The 21,491-nt window shown below is 43.9% G+C and overlaps 1 protein-coding gene across 1 annotated transcript; it reads left to right on the top strand.

Moving 5' to 3' along the window:
- The first annotated feature begins 14,737 nt into the window (after nucleotides 1–14,737).
- On the top strand, nucleotides 14,738–16,760 carry LOC147461401 (UDP-glycosyltransferase 76E1-like). Its single transcript, XM_086508965.1, has 2 exons — nucleotides 14,738–15,356; nucleotides 15,785–16,760. The coding sequence occupies exons 1-2, from the start codon at nucleotides 14,840–14,842 to the stop codon at nucleotides 16,714–16,716; spliced, it is 1,449 nt and encodes a 482-aa protein (XP_086365091.1). The 5' UTR covers nucleotides 14,738–14,839; the 3' UTR covers nucleotides 16,717–16,760.
- Nucleotides 16,761–21,491: the final 4,731 nt, after the last annotated feature.

Genomic DNA, 21,491 nt, shown 5'->3' with positions numbered 1-21,491 from the left:
TCCTCCTTAGCTGACAAATCTTGTTAGGTGAGTTCTCGCTGTGCTGACGTCCGTCGCGGCGTACCCGTCCAACACAAGCTTTTGTGAAATCATACAAGAGAGAGCAGAGTGACAATCCACACGATCAGAGGCAAACAAGCTTCAGAGGACTGGTCTAGAACAATACATGTCATTATGACATCTTGTAATAAGTAAAGCCTAGGAGTAGTTGTAGTTTCTCTGTCATCAAATATCTAATACCTAACCAACCCAAATGATTTTCTCATATTAAACTGATCATTTAATATGGGATAATAAACGAGAACAAGGGTTAGAATATAGACATGTGCTTACGGATCTATCTCAACACGGGGCCAATGGTAAAGGGGCCCAAATGAGAGATGGTCTTTTAAAGAGCAAGGTTAACTAATGAAGCTTAAAAGACCTTAGGGTTAGCTTCATTAAAGACCTCCAATGGTTAGTGTTAAAAGTCCTTTTGACCTTAAGCAAGCTAGGGTTGTGCTTGAGGTGAGAACGTTAAGCAAGCTAGGCCTCTGCTTGAGGTGGGAACCCAACCTAAACTTAGGCAAGCTAGGGATGTGCTTGAGGTTGGAACCTTAAGCAAGCTAGGGCTGTGCTTGAGGTGGGAACCCGAACTAAACTTAGGCAAGCTAGGACTGTGCTTACATGTGGGAACTCCACCTAAGGTGCTTGTCATGCTTGATGACTAAGGTACTTGAGGTACTTGTCACATTTAATGAGGAAGTTGCTTGAGAAGCTTCCTATGCATGGGGGGTAAGATGCTTGAGTCAAAAAGAGAACCTACTCACTTAATGAGGAAGATGCTTGAGAAACTTCCTATGCATAAAAATCTCAAAGTTAGGGGAATTCTAAAAGAGCACATGGGACACATGTCAGACTCTCACTAAGCTTAACCACATGGGTGCTTGAATGCTATTGGTTGGGCTAAAGAGGGGTCCAATGAGCTTCTACTTCTATCTAACAAATATCTAGATATTTTCAAGCTCTCTCTCTCCAAGGGGTAAGGAGGACACTTGTGAAAAGACTACCCATGTACTTGACTGCATGCTGCATGTGATTGGCTAGGGGGAGAGGGGTCCAATGAGCTTGCAACATGCATCAGGGTCACAACTCACCCAAAGCAAGGAGGGGGGGTGCTAGGGGGATATACACCATCACACACACTCATGTGAGGGACCATTCTCACTTGGTGAAAGTTGAGTAACACCACCTCCTTCTCCAAGCATGTGAGAGTGAAAGCCTACACCAACACTCTTGGGTATGGAATGCAAATCCAACCAAGAGCCATGCTTCAATGCTTAAGCTTGCCATCTTCTCCATCTCCATTACTATGCTATTATGTATGCTAGCAAGAAGAGTAATGATAAGTGAGGAACTACTTCTTTCTCCTATGGATTGTTTCTTCTTCCTCTTCCCTATCCTCATTCCCTGCTAGCTTTCTCCACCTTCGAAGGTGTTTGAGGCCTTGGGACTGAGGATTGGGATAGTTAATGCTTTCTTCAAGTTTATGTGATGTTTGTGATGCATGAGTCTTTTCATATTCATTGCATCACCTAGGTCACAAGGAACACAAAGATTGTATTGTACCAAGTCTCTCTTGATGGGAGAAACTATAATACAAATGCCGGCTCCATATGAATCTGATCCTCAGCTATTGTCATGTTCTCTAAACTCTCTGTCTCTCTTGCAAAAGTATTGTTCATGCAAAGTTAACTAAGTACCATGTTTATGTTGCTACCATCAACTAAGTTCACCCGCTATGCTCACAAAGTAATTTTTTAAAAGTGCTTCACCTAATTTCCTAATTCCGCTACTTCCAAAGTTCATAGACAATTTCCATTACATTGGTATCAGAGCATTTGGTTTCTCTTTCCTTGCTTAAGAAGAGAGGTCCTTAAGTAGCCTATTAATGGTTGATTTTGTTAAGTATATTAGGGTAAGTGGGACTGGGATCTATTATGGGTTTTGTTGAGCCCACTATGTGGGATATTGTGCACACCTCGAGAGCTTTAGACTTACTAATGGAGTCTTTTTAGACTTGCCTACGACTTTACCATTATTCAGACATAAGAAGTCCGAAAGGAGCTATCCCTCGACAACTTGGCTATGTTATACTCATTCCACTACTCTCTATAGTTAACCAATTCGAGACGTGGGTGTAGATACTTAAGTGCCTATTTTCAAAGGTTAAGAGGAGTAGCAACTAAGGTTTTGAATTTCCAAAGCATACACTAAGTAGACACATAAGTTTAATTAGCATGGCTGACAATAATCAAGAGAGGAGAATGAACATTGATAACTTTGATTTTTCACATGAAGGTGCCAATGATGATGCTCCCATGTTTGTTAATTATCTTGTCACTAGGTTGCAACAAGCTATGGGCAACCCCACTTTGCAAGCCGAAGTTACTCAACAACTTCGTGCTTATGGGATTTCCTTTCCTCTCCAAGAGGAGAGAGAGCTTACGAGGCCTCTTGAAGAGACCCCCAAAATAAGACTCTCTCCCATACGAGAGGAGGAATCCAAAGATCAAGAAAGTAATGAATCCCTAAATTCCTCCGAAGATGTAGCTCCACAAAGAAGGAGGACTAAACGATGGCCAACTCCTCCCAAGAGGAAATTGTTAACCCATAGTCCTTCTCCTCGTCACTCCAAAAGGGAAGAGAGGAAACCAAGGAAGAAAAGGGCAAGAAAGAGGTCACCCTCTTCTCCTTCTTCTTCACCTTCCTCCTCTACCGATGAAATCTATGGCTATTCTCCTAGAGAATATAAGAGGGGAGGACATCGCAAATCTTACTCCGCATGGCGAAGGTCAAAAAAGCTCAAGAAGTTCAAAGAGGGAGGAAAGATTATCTCTTTTCTCACCTATGATGGCACCTTCGGTGATACCGACAAAGTATTGGCCTTCATCCAACAATTTGATGTGGCCTTTGGAGACGAGGGCTTCATGGAGTCCTCCAAGCTATGCCATGTAGCTATGCACTTCCAAAAATCGGCTCGTCAATGGTGGGCTAGCCTTCGAGGCAATGGCGAAGCCCCAAAGACATGGAAAACTCTACGAGTTTCCATCATGAAGCAATTCCTTGCAAGTGATGCAAAGGACAAAGTGCTCACCGAATGGCGGAGTTTAAGGCTTCTCTCTCATGGGTCTATCCACAAATATGTGGACAAGTTTTGGGATTTACATCTCAAGGCTACTGTCTTTCAAAAGATAGACTTTCTGAGCAAAAACAACAATTTTGTGCAGGATTACCTGAAGAGATGGCCGAGTATGTCAACTCTCAATGGCCTGACGCTATCAGCGAAGTAATCCACCATACCATGGTTGCTTCACGCATCAATTTCCAACAAGGGGTTAGACGGAATGTCAAACCCATGGAAAATAAAGACAAAAGTGATGCAAAGGGAAAAATTAATGCCCAACATTTTTCCCACGGCCATTCCAACAACAACAACAACAATCGGTCCAAGGAGAAAGGAGTTTACAAAGGTAAAAATAAACTCTCTCCTGAAGAGCTTGAAACTTTCTGCAAGGATCACAAATGTTTTAAGTGTGGGGAGCAAGGACATGGCTATCGTTCTTGCCCCAAAAGAAATGCTCGCAATGAGACTTCTAGAGCTTCCACTATCGAAGCTCCAAAAGAGGATACTCATTGCAAAGGATCACCTCTCTCCTATGCTTAGGGAAAGGTAATGGAGCATGATGCTTTCATCTTGTTTGACCCTGGTTCTGCTCTCAACTTCATATCAATGGAGTTGGCCACCAAGTTGGGAATTCAAGCTTTTGAGATGGGAGATGCTGTAACGGCCGATGCCGCTTTCAAGGGACAACAAGCCTCCGTTACTCCCTTGATTGGGAAGTTGAGGCTTCATGTCCAAAGCTATGTCAACAAAGAAGACTTCTTCATCTCTCCTCTCCAACATGAGGATGTTATCCTAGGGATACCGGGGTTCAACCGCATGGCTACCAACATGAAGTTCCCTAAAAGGAGAATCTACTTCACCTACTGGGGAAATAATATGTATATAGATGCTAATGAGTCTGGTCGTACTATACCACTTGTAAATCCTCTCGCCCTTGATAAATCAATGAAAAGCTCAATTTCTGTGTACATGATTTTTGTCAAAGAATCCCAAAAAGGTCCTAATGTTTCATCAAAGGTGAATGGTAGGAATCAAGAAGAGTTAGACTTGTCTAACTTTCTAAAAGGATTCCAAGATGTATTCATTGATGATATCCCTATGGACTTACCTCCAAAACGAGGGGATGATGACCATCGAATTGAGCTCCTATCAGGAAGCTCACCGCCTAACAAACCTCCCTATCGATTTTCACAAGCTCAACAAGAGAAGATCATGAGGCAAGTACAAGAATTGATAGACAAAGGAATGGTGAGGCCTAGCTGCTCTCCCTTTTGCTCTCCAGTCCTTTTAGTGCAAAAGAAAGATGGTACATACCGCATGTGTGTGGACTATCGCGCACTAAACCATATCACTATCAAAAACAGATTTCCCGTACCCTGGGTAGAAGATCTGTTTGATAAGCTACAAGGATCTACCTACTTCAGTAGGATTGACCTTAAAAGTGGCTACCATCAAATAAGTATTGTGAATGAAGATATCCTAAAGACCGCGTTTCGTACAACGTTTGGGCTTTATGAATATCTAGTCATGCCTTTTGGCTTGACTAATGCACCAGATACATTCAATCGATTAATGGAGAAAATTTTTAGACCCTACCGCAAATTCACTGGATTTTTCTTTGATGATATCATCATCTACTCCAATTCCTTGGAGGAACACAAGCAACATCTCCAAGTGATTTTTCAAGCATTAAGGGAGAATAATCTTTTTCTCAATCAAAAGAAAAACGATTTTTTCCTTTAAGAGCTTCAATACTTAGGTCATATTATCTCTCGAGATGGTATCCATATGGATCCATCAAAGTCGGAGGTAATAAAAGCATGGCCTAATCCAAGGAATCTACATGAGCTAAGAAGCTTTATTGGTATGTGTGCATACTATAGATGCTTCATAGCAAAATTCTCTCAAATAGCAGGACCATTACATGACTTAACAAAGAAAACTTTAAGTATTCATGGACTGCTAAGGAGCAAAGTTCTTTTGACAAGCTCAAAGAGAAGCTTATCGCCCAACCAATCCTTATGCTTCCGGATCTCTCAAAGCCGTTTCAGGTCCAATGTGATGCTTGTGGTGATTGCCTTGGAGCAGTCTTGCTTCAAGAAGGGCATGCCATAGCCTATGAGAGTCGAAGGCTCAACACAGATGAACGGGTCTTAGGCATTTATAAAAAAGAGTTGTTAGCTGTTCTACATGCCCTAGACACATAGAAGCACTATCTATTGGGGACTCCATTCATCTTATGAATAGACCATCAAAGTCTCAAGTACATCATGACGCAAACAAAGCTTTCCGACAAACAAATGAGGTGGGAAAATTTTCTTTCACAATTTAATTTCCACATTTTTCACATTGCTGGTACGCACAATCAAGTGGCTGATGCACTTTCGCGACGACCAAAAGTTAATGCTGTGTCAATAACAACTCACAATGATTTATTTTCTATGATAGATGAGTATGCTACTGACCCTGACTTTAAAGACATAATGTCAGCCCTTGCTTTGGGGAAGAAAGGGGAACCATTCACCTTGCAGGATGGTTATCTTCTCCATGGCAATAGGCTATGTGTTACCCACTCCCTTCGTGAGAAAGTCATGTATGAATCCCATGCTCCTCCCTATGCGGGGCATAGAGGCATTCAACTTACTCTTCGAGGAGTAGAGACGTACTTTTATTGGCCTACCATGAAAGTGGACATACAAGAGTATTTTTCAAAATGTGTAGTATGCCAAAAGACCAAGTATGATAGAGGGAAGCAACCTGGATTACTCCAGCCATTTCCTAATCCACCATGGGAGAGTATATCAATGGATTTTACCTTTGGATTACCAAAATCTATCCATGGGAATACGGGAATATGGACAATAGTCGACACGTTTAGCAAGCAAGCACACTTTATCCCTGTCAAGAAGACTATTAAGGCACACCAAATGGCAACTCTCTTCATATCACAGATTTTCAAACACCATGGATTGCCAACGTCCATCGTGTCAGATAGAGATCCTAGAATGACCAGTAATTTTTGGAAAGGTCTCTTCAAAAATCTAGGTACAAGATTGAATTTCTCTTCGGCCTATCACCCACAAACGAATGGCCAAAGTGAGATAGCCAATCTTACGATTCTTGATCTACTAAAGACCTATGTCACAGAAGTAGATTAACACTCACAATGGGAAAAGTACTTACCTCTTGTAGAGTATGCGTATAATGATACTATCCATACTTCTACGGGAAAAGCACCTTTTGAAATCATAGAAGGAAGACCTAAAAGTCCCTTGCTACTCAAAAGTACATGGGAAGATCTTCGCTGTCGATGAGTATAGCCGTGACCTGCAAACATCTTTTCAAAAGATTAAGGAGGCTATATCCATCTCCCAACTAAGACAAAAAGCTGCTGCTGACAAGCACAGAAGGGCCTTAACGTTCAAAGAAAATGATTGGGTCTTACTTAAGTTTCCTAAGGCTCGATTGAGGCAAACGACGGGCAAAAACCCTACGGGCCATCAAAAGTATTATGCTAAACTAGCAAAAAGATACTATGGTCCTTTTCAAATTTTGAAGCCAATCAATGAGGTAGCTTATCAACTCAAGTTACCTAACCATTGGCTCATACACAATGCTTTTCATGTGAGCCTACTCAAGCCCTACAAAGGAGAGCCTCCAAATGAACCAATTATTGAAGACCCTCCCGAAATCGAAGATCAAGAAGAGGTACTACAACCCGAAGCTATCCTTCGGCATGAAGACAATGTACTACGACATGGTAAGATTATCCGACGGTATGTTATTAAGTTCAAAAATTATCCTTTTGAAGATGCTAGATGGATGCAAGGAATCCAACTTAAGGATAGTATGAACCTTGTCAACGCTTACAATGTTACATTAGAGTAACCAAATGTACATGTTTCTTTTAAATGATTAATGTTTTTGTCTTATAAGACTAATTCTCTCTTTATTGTACACAAATTTAAGTAGTATGCATACTAAGAATCATGTTTGGGATGACGATGTCTCTCAAACACCATGTAGAGTTTATCACTCTACTTGGGAGGATGAAATGGACTAAAGAGCAGACATGCTTGCGGCAGCTCTGTCTCCCAAGCACCAAATGGATTAGTCATCCATCTTGGAATGATGTCGCAGGGTAAAAAGGGATCCTCTACCCGCTAAGACAAATTGACTAATAACTATGACTTTATCTCTTTTATCTCATAGTCGAGGACGACTATGATTTCAAGAGAGAGGTAATGTCATCAAATATCTAATATCTAACCAACCCAAATGATTTTCTCATATTAAACTGATCATTTAATATGGGATAATAAACGGGAACAAGGGTTATAATATAGACATGTGGTTACGGATCTATCTCAACACGGGGCCAATGGTAAAGGGGCCCAAATGAGAGATGGTCTGTCAAAGAGCAAAGTTAACTAATGAAGCTTAAAAGACCTTAGGGTTAGCTTCATTAAAGACCTCCAGTGGTTAGTGTTAAAAGTCCTTTTGACCTTAAGCAAACTAGGGTTGTTTTTGAGGTGAGAACCTTAAGCAAGCTAGGCATGTGCTTGAGGTGGGAACCCGACCTAAACTTAGGCAAGCTAGGGTTGTGCTTGAGGTGGTAACCTTAAGCAACCTAGGGTTGTGCTTGAGGTGGAAACCTGACCTAAACTTAGGCAAGCTAGGGCTATGCTTGAGGTGGGAACTCCACCTAAGGTGCTTGTCATGCTTGATGACTAAGGTACTTGAGGTACTTGTCACATTTAATGAGGAAGTTGCTTGAGAAGCTTCCTATGCATGGGGGGTAAGATGTTTGAGTCAAAAAGAGAACCTACTCACTTAATGAGGAAGTTGCTTGAGAAACTTCCTATGCATAATTATCTCAAAGTTAGGGGAATTCTAGAAGAGCACATGGGACACATGTCAGACTCTCACTAAGCTTAACCACATGGGTGCTTGAATGCTATTGGTTGGGCTAAAGAGGGTTCCAATGAGCTTCTGCTTCCATCTAACAAATATCTAGATATTTTCAAGCTCTCTCTCTCTCTAAGGGGTAAGGAGGATACTTGTCAAAAGACTACCCATGTACTTGACTGCATGCTGCATGTGATTGGCTAGGGGGAGAGGGGTCCAATGAGGTTGCAACATGCAACAGGGTCACAACTCGCCCAAAGCAAGGAGGGGGGGTGCTAGGGGGATATACACCATCACACACACTCATTTGAGGGACCATTCTCACTTGGTGAAAGTTGAGGAACACCACCTCCTTCTCCAAACTTGTGAGAGTGAAAGCCTACACCAACACTCTTGGCTATGGAATGCAAATCCAACCAAGAGCCATGCTTCAATGCTAAGCTTGTCATCTTCTCCATCTCCATTACTATGCTATTATGTATGCTAGCAAGAAGAGTAATGATAAGTGAGGAACTACTTCTTTCTCCTATGGAATGTTTCTTCTTCCTCTTCCCTATCCTCATTCCCCGCTAGCTCTCTCCACCTTCGAAGGTGTTTGAGGCATTGGGACTGAGGCTTGGGATAGTTAATGCTTTCTTCAAGTTTATGTTATGTTTGTGATGCATGAGGCTTTCCATGTTCATTGCATCACCTAGGTCACAAGGAACACAAAGATTGTATTGTACCAAGTCTCTATTGATGGGAGAAACTATAATACAAATGCCTATTGGAGGGGCGACCGGCTCCATATGAATCCGGTCCTGAACTATTGTCATGTTCTCTCAACTCTCTCTCTCTCTCTCTCTCTCTCTCTCTCTCTTGCAAAAGTATTGTTCTTGCCAAGTTAACTAAGTACCATGTTTATGTTGCTACCATCAACTAAGTTCACCCGCTATGCTCACAAAGTAATCTCTTAAAAGTGCTTCACCTAATTTCCTGATTCCGCTACTTCCAAAGTTCATAGGCAATTTCCATTACATTCTCTGTCAAGCAGAAAATTGTAATCCTTTGACCCTCGAGGCTTGGTCTAAGCTCGAGGTTGGTGTATATTTTTGTTGGTCTTAATACTATCCACTCACAATTGTGAGTTTTGCAAAAAAAAAAAAACATTCTCCACTCACAATTGTGAGTGTAGAAAAAAGCACCAAAAGATTGAAAAAGAAGTAGTAGGCGCTTAAATGAAGGGCCACTAAAAGCTTTAAGAGAAAGGCCTTTTTCCCTTCTCCTCTATGGCAGGTATAAACATGCCAAAAACTACCAAATCCTATATCTCAAGGTGACATGAGCATGGAGGCTTTAGGTCAGGGTGGATGACGACAAAGGAGGCTTTTACAGTAGGCAAAATTGTGAAGCCTATGTGCTTTCGAGGAGCAGGGATTGCCTCGGGAAGGAAGTTACCAGATTGCTCCTCCCTCTTCCTCGACTTGCATCAGTACCTAGCCCCATCTTTTTGGCCAAGTGAGCACAATCATCCTCCCTTCTCTCCCTTGGGGGGGGGACAATGGTGGTCTAGATGGTTTGTGGTGTTCAGGTTGGAGGTGCAAGCCATGCATAGGCATTTCTTGAGGCCTTGGATCTCTTCTCGTAGGGGTGTGGTTCCCTCTCAAAGCATGATAGCGGTTGATTCAATGGGTTCGGAGGATGCGTCTCGGATATTCATGGACAACAATGGTTGGATGCCCTCATCTTCACCCTGGAGGTCGAGGGCATGAGTCCCTCTTATCGGGCTTATGGTGGCAACCACTTTTCTTCATGAATCTCTCTCGACAAATGAAGGAGCCTCAAACTCCCCCTTATGCAACGATATGATATGGTGTAGGGAATGGTCCGTGGTGACCATTCCCTATAATGCATGTGACCCCTTGGCGATCAGCGGAGGCCGGGAGCCATGGGGGAGAAGTCATTGCAGGAAATGGTCACCATAGGACATTCCCAGCCGTCAAGGACAGGGGGAGGATAGGCATGTGTGGAATGACCCCTTGGCGATTGGCGGAGGTCGGGAGCCATGGGGGAGAAGTCATTGCAGGGAATGGTCACCACAAGACCATTCCCTGTCGTCAAGGTCAGGGGGAGGATAGGCATGCGTGGAAGCACCTGCAGAAGACACATCAACAATGGGAATCCCGCAAGGTTGAGACGGTAGCAGTGTTCTATGACATGCAAGGACAATCGCTAGAGATTCCGAATTCTAGGAGCTGAGGTGGTAGGTTGTGAGCATCTCAGGCTGTAGAAATTTCGCCATTTGAGGTGTCAGCAATTCATGCTTTCCCTACACTGACAAGTCGGCGCCTCATTGGTTGATTGGGTTCGGGGTGCTGACCTGTCATACATCTAACGGTGCAAGCATGGATTCTGCTATATAACATGTAGTAAATTGATGGCTAGGAGGGGCTACCCCACGACCCCCGACCTTGACGGTCTCGTATGTGCAGCTTATGACATATAAAGTTTCCTTGTAATTCTTTTTGATGCCTTTCATGGTATAAACCTTTTTTTTTAATGCAGAACTCACAAAATTGTGAGTGATGAAGATATAAAAGACCAAAAATTTACAATAAAACGAGCCATGGCATCCATGAAATCCGTAACCACAACCCAAACCCATAGACTAGCCAAAACAGGGGAGGCCAACCCCGAGTACATAATTAACGACATACCGGTATATCATTCAAAAAGGGCGGGGCCCAGGTCCCCATCACCAGAAAAGACCACGCAGGGTGCCACCATGTTGTAGCCCCTGCCACACAGGTTGATTGCAGCCCTTTGAAAGTCTCCAAATACCGCCGCTACATACTAGTTGTAGAAACATCCAAAAGAGAACCCAAATCTTATCACCTGAAAATCAGAATGCAAAGAAGAGTCTTCGGAGGACAATGAGAAAAGCTCCCAGACCATCATGAGTAGACACCACTTGCACGTTCAGCCCTGCCATAGCCAAAGCATGATTCCAATTCGTAGATGACCTAAAGCCTTAGCCAAGACCCGCCCAACATGAGAAGAGAGAGATCCACAACATCGAACCCTCGAACCAACAACCTCAAGCGTTTGGGGTAGAGCCAAGCACCCTCGAACCTTGAAGTGGTGAGACCTTGGGAAGCCATAGGGCGAGTAGCCCCTGCCCACAGGCAACATGTCATTCCCACGGCCACACTGCCTCACCAACCACAACCACATGAACTGCTAGCCGCCATTACTGCACCAAGAAGGGCAAGGAGGGACGACCTCCACCTGGTCCAAAAAAAAAAGGACGTAAGCACAGGCAAAACCGAGGCGGAACTGGTCGAGACTCAATGTTTGGAAAAAGTGTGCCTCACCTTAGTCTTGAGCCGGTTGAAAAACCAAATGAGCCGGTTGAAGGGTGGAAGAGAAGGAGAAAATCCGCTCACAAAATTTTAAAAAAAGAGTTAAATTACAATTTTTTGGTTATTTTGTAAAATTTCCTATTTGAATCTACCATTAAGGGAATTTTGTACTTTTGTGAAATTGATTTTTCCTAAACATTGTCAAGATTGCATGGCCCTTATCCTAGAGGGGCACTCAACCGCGTGAGAGAGCACCCACCAGCCGACCCATCACCACCGAGCCCTCCACAAGCCACAAGCCCTGTCCGCAAGCCGCTCCAAGCCTCCTTGCTCCACAATCTTCGCAGGCTGCCTGCAACTGTAGGAGCGCCATCGCCTCCCAAAAAAAAAAAACAAGTGAAAGGGTCACGACAGCTTTCAAAAACAATAAGAAAGTGATAAAATTGTTTAAACTGGTATCAATGTTTGAAAAAGGATTGCATCAGCTTAGTCTTGAGCCGATTGAAAATCGAAACTAGCTAGCTGCAAATCATGATAAACGAAAAACGAATAAAATATGTGAAAAAGTTGTCCAAACATTTTGCAAATCTCAAAATTTTTGCTAATATTTTCGACTTTTTTCTTTGTGAGAAAGAAACTCAATCAGCAATCGCTTAATAAAATAGACTTTCTTGAATATTAACATTAATTGGAATCGAGCTATAAAATACAAAAAATATAAAGCCATGTGAAATTGTGAAATGTAAGATAAAATAAAAAAAACTAACTAATATATGTGTGTGTGTAGAATTTATTAGAATTATGCAAGGTAAAACTTCACTTTAACATTCTAAAATAATAGAATGCAAAAAAAACATATATGTTGTGTTTGTGCCTGTAAAATTTATTAAAATTATGTAAGGTGAAACTTCACTTTACCATTTTAAAACAATAGAATGCAAGAAAATGAACGAGAGGATGTGAAATGAAAGGTAAGTCTCCATGGTGCACTATCATGCACTCAAAACTATGAAAGATTCTTAACCGATCTCAACACTCTGGGTTTCTTTTAGAAAGCCAAAAATCAAAATCAAAACTTGTAACTATTTCTTTCATGGTATAAACCTTGTAACTTTTTTGACGCTCCTAGTCCTGAACGCTTTTGGCGAGGAGTTTTTGCTATGTTGTCTTTTCAAAAAACTATGAGGTTGGGAAGGTGGCAGGAAGAAACTTTATATAGGCTAGGTAGAAACTTTATATAGGCTAGATCCATGTACTTCTAACTACACAATGATGTTACTGATGTACATTACAATTACACCCGGGAGGGAAGGTGGTCACCCTCTATCCCTCTCCCTAAAGACTAAATGACAAGGAGCATTTTTGGGGGGGGGGGGGGGGGGCGGTGGGGGGGGGGGGGGGGGGGGGGTGGTGGTGGTGGTGGGGGGTGATCAATGGATGGGAAGCTCGCGTGCAATTGTCGAGGTGATGCCCACCATAGATTTCTTCTTAAAATTAAACCCAGGTTAGAACTAAACTCGGACAGTGGGTCTCTCTGGGGTTTAGTTCTAAGCAAATCCAAGTTTATCATTTATAACACCATGTAAAATGGCATTGTTTTCATATGTGTACGGACGGACGTTGGGATAGCTCAAGCCTCAAAAGGCATTAGTGTGTGAGGTCGTGGGTTTCAATCCGGTCTCCTCACCTGCGTCGCCATTTTTTTGGGGGGCTTACCCACCTCGAGATGCCCGCTACCCTTCTGCACCGTCGATCCCCTTATCCACCCCCACGTGTGCGGTCGTGTCACTTAGTGTCATGGATCCCCCGAGGCTCAAGTTTCAACCTTAAGCTTGGGGTTACATCAGGTAGGTATGAAGGGCCCTTTCACATGGCATGGTTAAAGGTGGCGTAAAAAAGTTTGTCTTTTTCCTTCTTGAAGAGGGTTGCAAGGTGGGACACTAAAGTGTAACTTTGCCCTATTTGGCTGAGTTATAAGGAGAGGCAAGGATTGAGAGGTTGGTCACCGTTGCAGTTGACGTGAGTGTGGAGGGGTTTACCCCCACTCCATTCTAAACACCTCTGAGCTACATTTCTTGGGTACCCATGGAGTGGTAGCACTATTTCCAGCGTCACATCCTCGCCCTATAACCATTGTTCAAAGTTTCCAAATTTTGCAGTGCAACTACTTGTCCAGGTTGTCAATTCGCCTTTTCACTAGCTGCAGCCAAGAAACTCAAGCAAAAATGCATCACAAAGAAACCTACTAAAACAACTTCTCAAAGAACACACTATGTCTAGGTTGTTGCTCTCCATTGTCAGGCAGTCCTTGCTACACTCGCGTGACTCTTTTGTTGTACTTACTAGGCATGCAAGATCAAAGCGTTGCAGTCCCTCTAACTGCTAGGTGAGACGCATTTCTAAGAGCCCCGTCCCCACGAGCGTATGCAATGTAGAGAGCTATCTTGCCTAGCTTCTACAACGAATAGAGGGGCTGCACGCTTGCACTCCATTCCCTACAAAATCTTGTCGCAAGCTGCATTCTTATAGAGCATATAGGGAAAGAGATTTAATTTTGCCAAGAAAAAGAAGGCTTGCCAAGTGTAAAACCAATCACTGGTTTTTGAGTGAAGGCTAGGTCGTGCAATTGCAAACGTAGGGCTCTTGTTTGTGCTCAACATGACCAGAAAACAAGCTAAGGCATGAAAACTTCTCCTTCTCACGTCCTCCCAATCCCTTGTGCTATTGGGTGGGATGGGGCTCTAAGTTTAGAGAGTTACTTACAACTTTGAAAATGCAACACACACACACACACACCCAACCCCCTAGGTGGAGGCAGCCCAACTCTTAAGGTGAGTTTCCCCAACCGGGTAAGGTTAGCCAAACCACAAGGAAAATGCCCCTAAGGACTAGAACAAATCAAGGTGTGTTAGAGCGTATTTGCATAGAGAGGAGGGTTGGGGTAATTTCGCAATCAGCTATTTTGTAAAGGTTTGCTCAACGAAGCCTTTATAACTCTGTGAAAACGACAGAGTTAGCCCAAGCATTCTTCGTTTTCGAGCTACATGACACCGCAACACGTTATTTGCAGACGAAAGAGTACAAATGAAGTGCTGCACGCTCTACCCTCACGAGCTCTGCGTGCGGATGCGCTCTTAACCCACCAGCTTTGAGCGCATAGGCTATGACTCTTCCAAAAAGTGTTTGGTAAGCCATGACCGGCAGTATGTAAAAGGACGTGCAAAAAGTTTGTAAAGATTAATAGCCATAGCCTAATAAAATTTCCGTGCCGCCTCAAACGCGACGGTCTGGTAGAAGGGACAGCTGTGAGCTCCCATTTTTTATCTCGACGGCCGGACGCAGAGGGAAATTAGATCTGCTATTTATTACCCCTCGCCACTAGTCGTCTTCATCAGCTCTCTGTACTCATCACAGACGCAACTCCATGGACTCTCCTCCTTCTCCTCATCTGCTCGTCCTGCCATACCCTCTCCAGGGCCACATCACGCCCCTCATGCAGCTCTCCAAGCTCTTGGCCTCCCGCGGCTTCTCCATCACCTTCGTCACCACCGACTTCATCCTCAAGCAGATGCTCAAAGCCAGGCAGGCCCTCCCCGCCGATGACCTCCACCGCCTCGGCATCACCCTCACCGGCATCAGCGATGGCCTACATGATTTGCACGAGCGCAATTGCATGCTCCAACCCCTGGATTTTGTCGCCTCTGTGCTCTTCATGCAGACATCCTTTGATGAGCTCGTGGGGAGAATGGTGCAAGAGCAGGGCCGTCACATCAGTTGCATTATCTCGGATTCCTTTCTCCTAGGGAGTCAGGATGTGGCTGACAAGTGGCACATCCCTCGCATTGCGTACTGGCCAAATTCGCTTGCCGCGTTGGCCTGCTGCATCAGTCTGCCAAGGATCATGGCAGAGTCCTCCAATCTAGATCCTTTCAAGCCTCAAGGTATCAACCACAGATTGCTTAGAAGATTTTGCTTTCTTCACATTACACTCAAGTGCCTTAATTTGGGGGCTATGAAGGGTCTCAATGGCAAAAATTTATAGAATCTAGCCTATAATTAGGTGTTTCACAGTCATTAAATCAATCAATAGAGCTTGTCCTTAATTTGATGGAAAATGATAGTAAACTTGCAAGTTTTATTGGCTATATTTATTTTATGTAATTGTTTAGTACTGCAAAATGTTAAATTAAGCATTTACTAAGGATGGCTATATTTAGTGTTATGTAATTGTTCAGTGGAAAAGGATAAACTAAGCATTTACTAAGGACTTTATTTAATTATGTGGTGGATTAAAATGATAAGTAAGCATTAACTACAGTACTTAAGTGTTATTGGACCATTGGCTATAACTCATGTTGTGTCTTTGCAGTGTATGAAGAAGAGAGCCAAGAGCTTGTCACTTGCATACCTGGTATACCAGAGATACAAGCTTGCATGTTGCCCTTTCACACGCTTGGGGGGGAGAACAGTGAGCTCTGGATGCGCCACCACATCGAGAGCCAGATCCAACGTGTGAACAAACCCCTTTGCTTCATAGTGAACTCATTTCCTGAGTTGGAAAGGGACATTTACACCCATTTTGAAGATTTGCTCCCCTCAAAGCCCATTCTCCCACTAGGCCCTCTCCTTCCCTCCACCTTTTTGGGTGGACATGATGACCCTGGCACGGGCTCGAGCTTGTGTGATGAGGACGAAGAGTGCATGCAATGGCTTGACAAACAAACTCCAAAGTCAGTGCTTTACATTTCATTGGGTAGCATCTCTACCATGGATGAGAAAGACTTGTTGGAGTTTGCCTCAGGGCTACTTGCTAGCAATCAACCCTTCTTGTGGGTGTTTCGTCCGGCATCATGCGAATCACCGCCAGACATGGAAATGCCGATCGGAAAAGTAATAAAGTGGGCACCACAACTAAGAGTGCTTTCACACGAGGCAATCGGTGGGTTTTTAACACATTGTGGATGGAATTCAACTTTGGAGAGCTTATCATTGGGGGTGCCTATGCTAGCTTGGCCACATATGCTGGACCAATTAACCAATTGTTGGTTTCTAGTAGAGAAATTGAAGGTGGGTTTGAGGCTTGAGCTAGATGAATCAAAAAAAGTGGGTCGGATTGGTGTGGAGAACGGGATCCGCAAACTAATGCAAGAAGAGGAAGCACAATCGATGAGGGATCGAGCCTCCAAGTTTCAACATCTAGCCCAATCCTACTTCAAGGACACTCTTGCCTCTTCCTTGGACTCCCTTCTAAAGATGATTGTGTCGTGTGAAGCAAAAAATGATTCTCATGAGAAGGTTTGACATTGTTTAGACATCTAACATGTGTCGATTTGGGATTGCTTTAACGATCACTCTTAGTATTCATCTTGTTTAGCCAAATTGCACAGGTTGATGTGAAGGAACGATGGATCATGGTAGTTTAACTCGTGCTCCAAACAATGGTCATGCAATGCATAGTCATGAGTTATCTTATAGACGACTAGATGCAAGCATTAGTGTAACTATGTTGAGTACGGCATAGTTGCATCACTAACATATAGTGGTATCTACTAACATAATATGGCGGAAGGGGGAGCCCTTTAACATATCGCGATCTGAAGGCTAAAGTCCATAACAAAAACAAGCCCCTTTGCACACGATAAAGAGGGAGAGAGAGGAAGATAGAGACGCCACCGAAAACGGACGGCCGTACTAGTTTGTACTATATATAAAGGGGGGAGGGATTTCGACACATCCCCTTCCATGTGTCATGCTCGCGTGCATTTGGCAAGTGTGTGTGTTTGAGGGGGAGGGGGGGCACTTACTAGTATTACTAATAGCTGGTCAGCCCATGCGACCACATCCTTAACCGAATTGCATAATGTGATGTGATAGCATGTTGGTAAGTTGAATTTGAAGCCATTTGCATCTTTGTTTAACGAGTCATGAGGACGTGTTTTGTTGGAACAAAGATTGGCTCACTTTTTGACTATTATTAAGATGATGTTGACTTGTACACGTGGCCCTTACTTTTATCTTCAAACTTTGTCTTAAAGTCTTTGTTTTGTCATTTTGAGTGAGAGCTCGCTTTCATTCTTTAAAGCTACATTTTTTTCCCAATATATGGTCCTTTATTTATGGTCCTACTACTAGGTCTACTCCAATTCTTTAGCTGAAATCTTTGAAGATGCCTCATTCTAGGAGAAGCCTAAGGGCTTGGTCGCGTGGGGTTGCCAAGCAGCAAGCTTGCCCAGTCAGCTGGTTGCCATACGCCAAATGATTACCTGCAAAGAGCAGGTCAACTTCTCAAGCAGAAGGCATTCAAAAGGAGGGAGCTCAACGAGCGGGATGGTTGCTCTGATTTACTGAGAATCCCACGTCTCTTGAGGCCATTATTTTGTATCTTATAGATTACGAGGTCAAAACGCAGCTTACGAAGTGCCGTGATTGCATTTTCTCTCTCTACTTTACCTGCTGGTAAACGGTTGATGAGCAGGGTCCTGCGCTCATGCGACCAGGCCCTAAGCCTAATCTTCGATTTTGTTGCTTTTTTGGTCCTGCGCCTCCCGAGATCGCCTCATGCGCGTCTCTACCTGCTCGTCGGGAGGCATCCTCAATGTCCCTCACCATGCCACCGTGGCGTCTACCCTCCTTTGCTCATCATGGCCATCCCCCCCGACGCGGTCTACGCCAAATCTCCTCTGCTTCTGGTGTGAGGGCCCTACATCCTCTGTCCTCGCTGCAAGGAGGGAAACACACACACACACACACACACACACAAACATACACAACTTATCGTGTGCCCATGAATATCTCCATTCTTGCCAGGCCCATTTGTCTACTTGTCGTAGCATCCCCTCACCTCCCTCCTTCAGATCCTGTGTTGCCTGGATCACGCGAGAGAGAGAGAGAGAGAGAGAGAGAGAGAGAGAGAGAGAGGATCACAACTCTTTCATGAAGGCGATGGCTTCCATTGCTTACCATCAAACCTATGGGAACCCTTGCCCTGTGTTGTCTGTCGGCACACGAAATTCGCAAATGGCGACAATCAAACTTCGATCTGAAAAATGGGCGACCCAAGAATTTTATTTCAAAAAAGATTTAATTTCGCTATCCATGCAAACGCACCTCTCTGTCACCTCACTGGTCCCCCTTTCGTTTCCTTCTGCCACGAGTCCCTGCCTTGACTTGCAACCACTGTGCAGTTGATGCCTTGCCCTCAATGTTTCTTCACATCATCTTTCCAACTGGCTCCCTACGCATTAAAAAATCACCAAAATATCCCTCTAATTTGTGGAAATTTCCAAAATATCTCAAATTTCAAAAATCCCCAAATAATGCTGGTGTTTTGTCATATTCCCAAAACGCCCTTCAAATTTTCCAGAATTCCCAAAATAATTTTTTTAAAGCTCTTCTTAAGAAGCCTGATTGTCTATCAAACAAGGTACTAAAACTACAATTTGAGTTGGTTTTGCAAGCTTTGGAGGGGAATTGCTTCATTATTTTTAAAGACAATTGGCTCTTTTGGGAGGTGATTTGTGACAAATTGCATGCTAAGCACTCAAAAACGGATCTCATCTATCAAAAAGAAATAAGGATTAGAAAATGTTGAACAATCACTATTTTGCCTAAACAATTGATTGGGGCGTCCTACTAATTAATTAAACGCCTTTAGATTCTCTTTGGTTGGCTTGTTAAAAGTATAAGCTCCCCTCTAGGATCTCTCCCTTGTTCCCACGCGCACAGTCAGTCCTTGATCTTTCTCGATTGCGTGTCACCTTGCACATTCAAGGAAGCCTTTGCTCGATGAGCGCTTTCTCATGCTCGGGTTCCCCCTGCAAGTGCTTCCTTATGATCCCCACAGTGCCCTGTTGCGTATGCGTCTACGTCCTCTCTCTCCTTCACTAGCATGAGACGTCCCATCCGCAAATGCCTGGCGCTATGCTTGATCTGTTGGCCCTCGCGAGTACGCATGGCACACCTCTCTCTCGCTCGTGATAGGGCACGGCATCTGACTCTCTCCACCTTCCCCTCTCAAATCCACGCGCTATGGTCCCCCTTATCTCTCCTCCACTTGCTCTTCTGCACATCCTCGGCTTGCCCTTGCCTGCCTACGCAACCTCGCGTGCACCCACAGAATAGCCGTTTCACTCCAGCCCTATCTCGCTACGCAGTCTTTCCTACACTGGACAACAGAATGTTCTCCTCTAGGCCCATCTGCGCATGGTGGCCTTGTGCCTTTCACAGTAAAACGAGCCTGCAAGTAACGGACCAATGGCATGATCACCGAGTAGAACATGCAGAGACCATTGCGCGCAATGACCTGAAAAATCTCCCCCTCACCCATCGGCCTCACACATGGGATAACCTCTTTGTCTCTCCTTTCTCCACGTGCCATTCCTTCCCGTTTTCCCTTCAAAGCCATGGGAGGGATCTCCGCTGATTCCGCTTAATAAGACCGAGTTCAAAAATTGTTGCTACCTATTTAGCTACATTTTTTATCAAACGTGTTTCAACGTTCTCAGCCTCCTAGATATTGGTCATAACTATTAAAAAAGAGAACCATTTTCTTGCAGCAAGGCCTTGTCCTTGAATCCAAGGGAGTCATAACTAACAAATTTCTACCTTGACAATTAAACATCCATTTTCTTTTGGCCTAAATATTAAAGATAAAACTAAAGAGGCAGCCAGACTTATCCTGAATCTTAGGGTATTTTTCAGGTTGAATGTGTCCAACATTGTAGGTCGCATTAAAAATTCTATTGCAGAGACAAAATATAGAAGCTTTCGTGCATTGTATGAATGCGCATACGGTACATATACGATGAAAAGCATACCATATAGGAGAAGGAGAAAGACGTACAAATATTTGTATGTTTTTTTTTTGTTGTTGTTGTTAGGGGGGCCAGGGGACCGCCGGTTAGGTAAGGCGCGAAGAATGCCTAGATGAGTTGATTTGCAGATCCCCATATCCACTGACACTGATGCTTTTCCAGTCGCCATGTTCGTGAAGATGCTAAAATCAGATGCGTAATCTGTCCCTTTCTCTGCACTTGCAACAGCGGGGTATGAGGACATCTAATATCGACGGTAGGCTGTAGGCGCGAGCGATTCGGGTTGTGGGAGACTTCATATAGTAGTTGAATGTAGAGAATTGGGCCAAAGGGACTGCAAGCAATGTGGATTCAATGAAGTTAGGCTACAACGTGATTGGGAAGAACTGCAGACGGAGAGGTTTTGGGAATGTTGGGCAAGCAGTGCGGATAGGATATCGAGGGAACGCAGACGTACAAGCTGTGGTTGTGGACAGAGAAGAGTAAGCTTGGTGGTGCTTAGCCAAGGATGTGGGGCAGCCAGTGGATTAGGCGAGTGTAGTCGAGGCGGCAATGGAGTAGACTATTGCAAGCAACGATGTGGCGGTTTAGACTTTCCCCAAAAAACAACGATCGATGTGGAATAGACAATTGCAAGCAACGACATGGCAGTTCAGCGCTGTTGTTTTTCTGTGTGCCTTCGGAGAGGTTTTGGGACTGTTGGGCAAGCAGTGTGGATAGGATATCGAGGGAACGTAGGCGTACAAGCTGTGGTTGTGAACAGAGAAGAGTAAGCTTGGTGGTGCTTAGCCAAGGATCTGGGGCAGCCAGTGGATTAGGTGAGTGTAGTCGAGGTGGAAATGGAGTAGACTATTGCAAGCAACGATGTGGCGGTTTAGACTTTCCCCAGAAAACAAATAGACAATTGCAAGCAACGACGTGGCAGTTCAGCGTTGTTGTTTTTCTGTGTGACTTTCTTGTTTTTTAGAAAGAAGCTTCTTTGTTCAGCGCTCCTTTTTTTGTCGGTGGTTGCTTTTAAGCAACGTCGGTGACCGTGCAATTAGAATGATGATTAATGGCCTAGATCATGCCAAGCGGCCACCGCCTAGCTCTAGAATGTACAAAAGTACATTGGACTCACCAAGTAAATAGGGTTTCTTGTTGCACATGGAACCCTTCTTGTTGCCCCAAGGGCCAAGCCTCTCCCAATTTTTGCTCAAGGCGTTTGGTCTTTATGCAAAGCTTCATGGTTGTGCAATGTACATGCTAACCATAGCCAAGAAA

The sequence above is a fragment of the Adiantum capillus-veneris genome, chromosome 3 (assembly GCF_014529385.1).
Source record: "Adiantum capillus-veneris isolate H3 chromosome 3, ASM1452938v2, whole genome shotgun sequence".
Classification (NCBI taxonomy): Eukaryota; Viridiplantae; Streptophyta; class Polypodiopsida; order Polypodiales; family Pteridaceae; genus Adiantum; species Adiantum capillus-veneris.
The sequence above is the reverse complement of the archived record's forward strand: the minus strand, read 5'-3'. Positions and strand labels throughout refer to the sequence as shown.

Coding starts and splice junctions, on each gene's coding strand:
- LOC147461401 (XM_086508965.1), top strand. CDS start 14,840: ATGGACTCTCCTCCTTCTCCTCATCTGCTCGTCCTGCCATACCCTCTC. Junction 15,357..15,784: donor AGATCCTTTCAAGCCTCAAG/GTATCAACCACA, acceptor GTGTCTTTGCAG/TGTATGAAGAAGAGAGCCAA.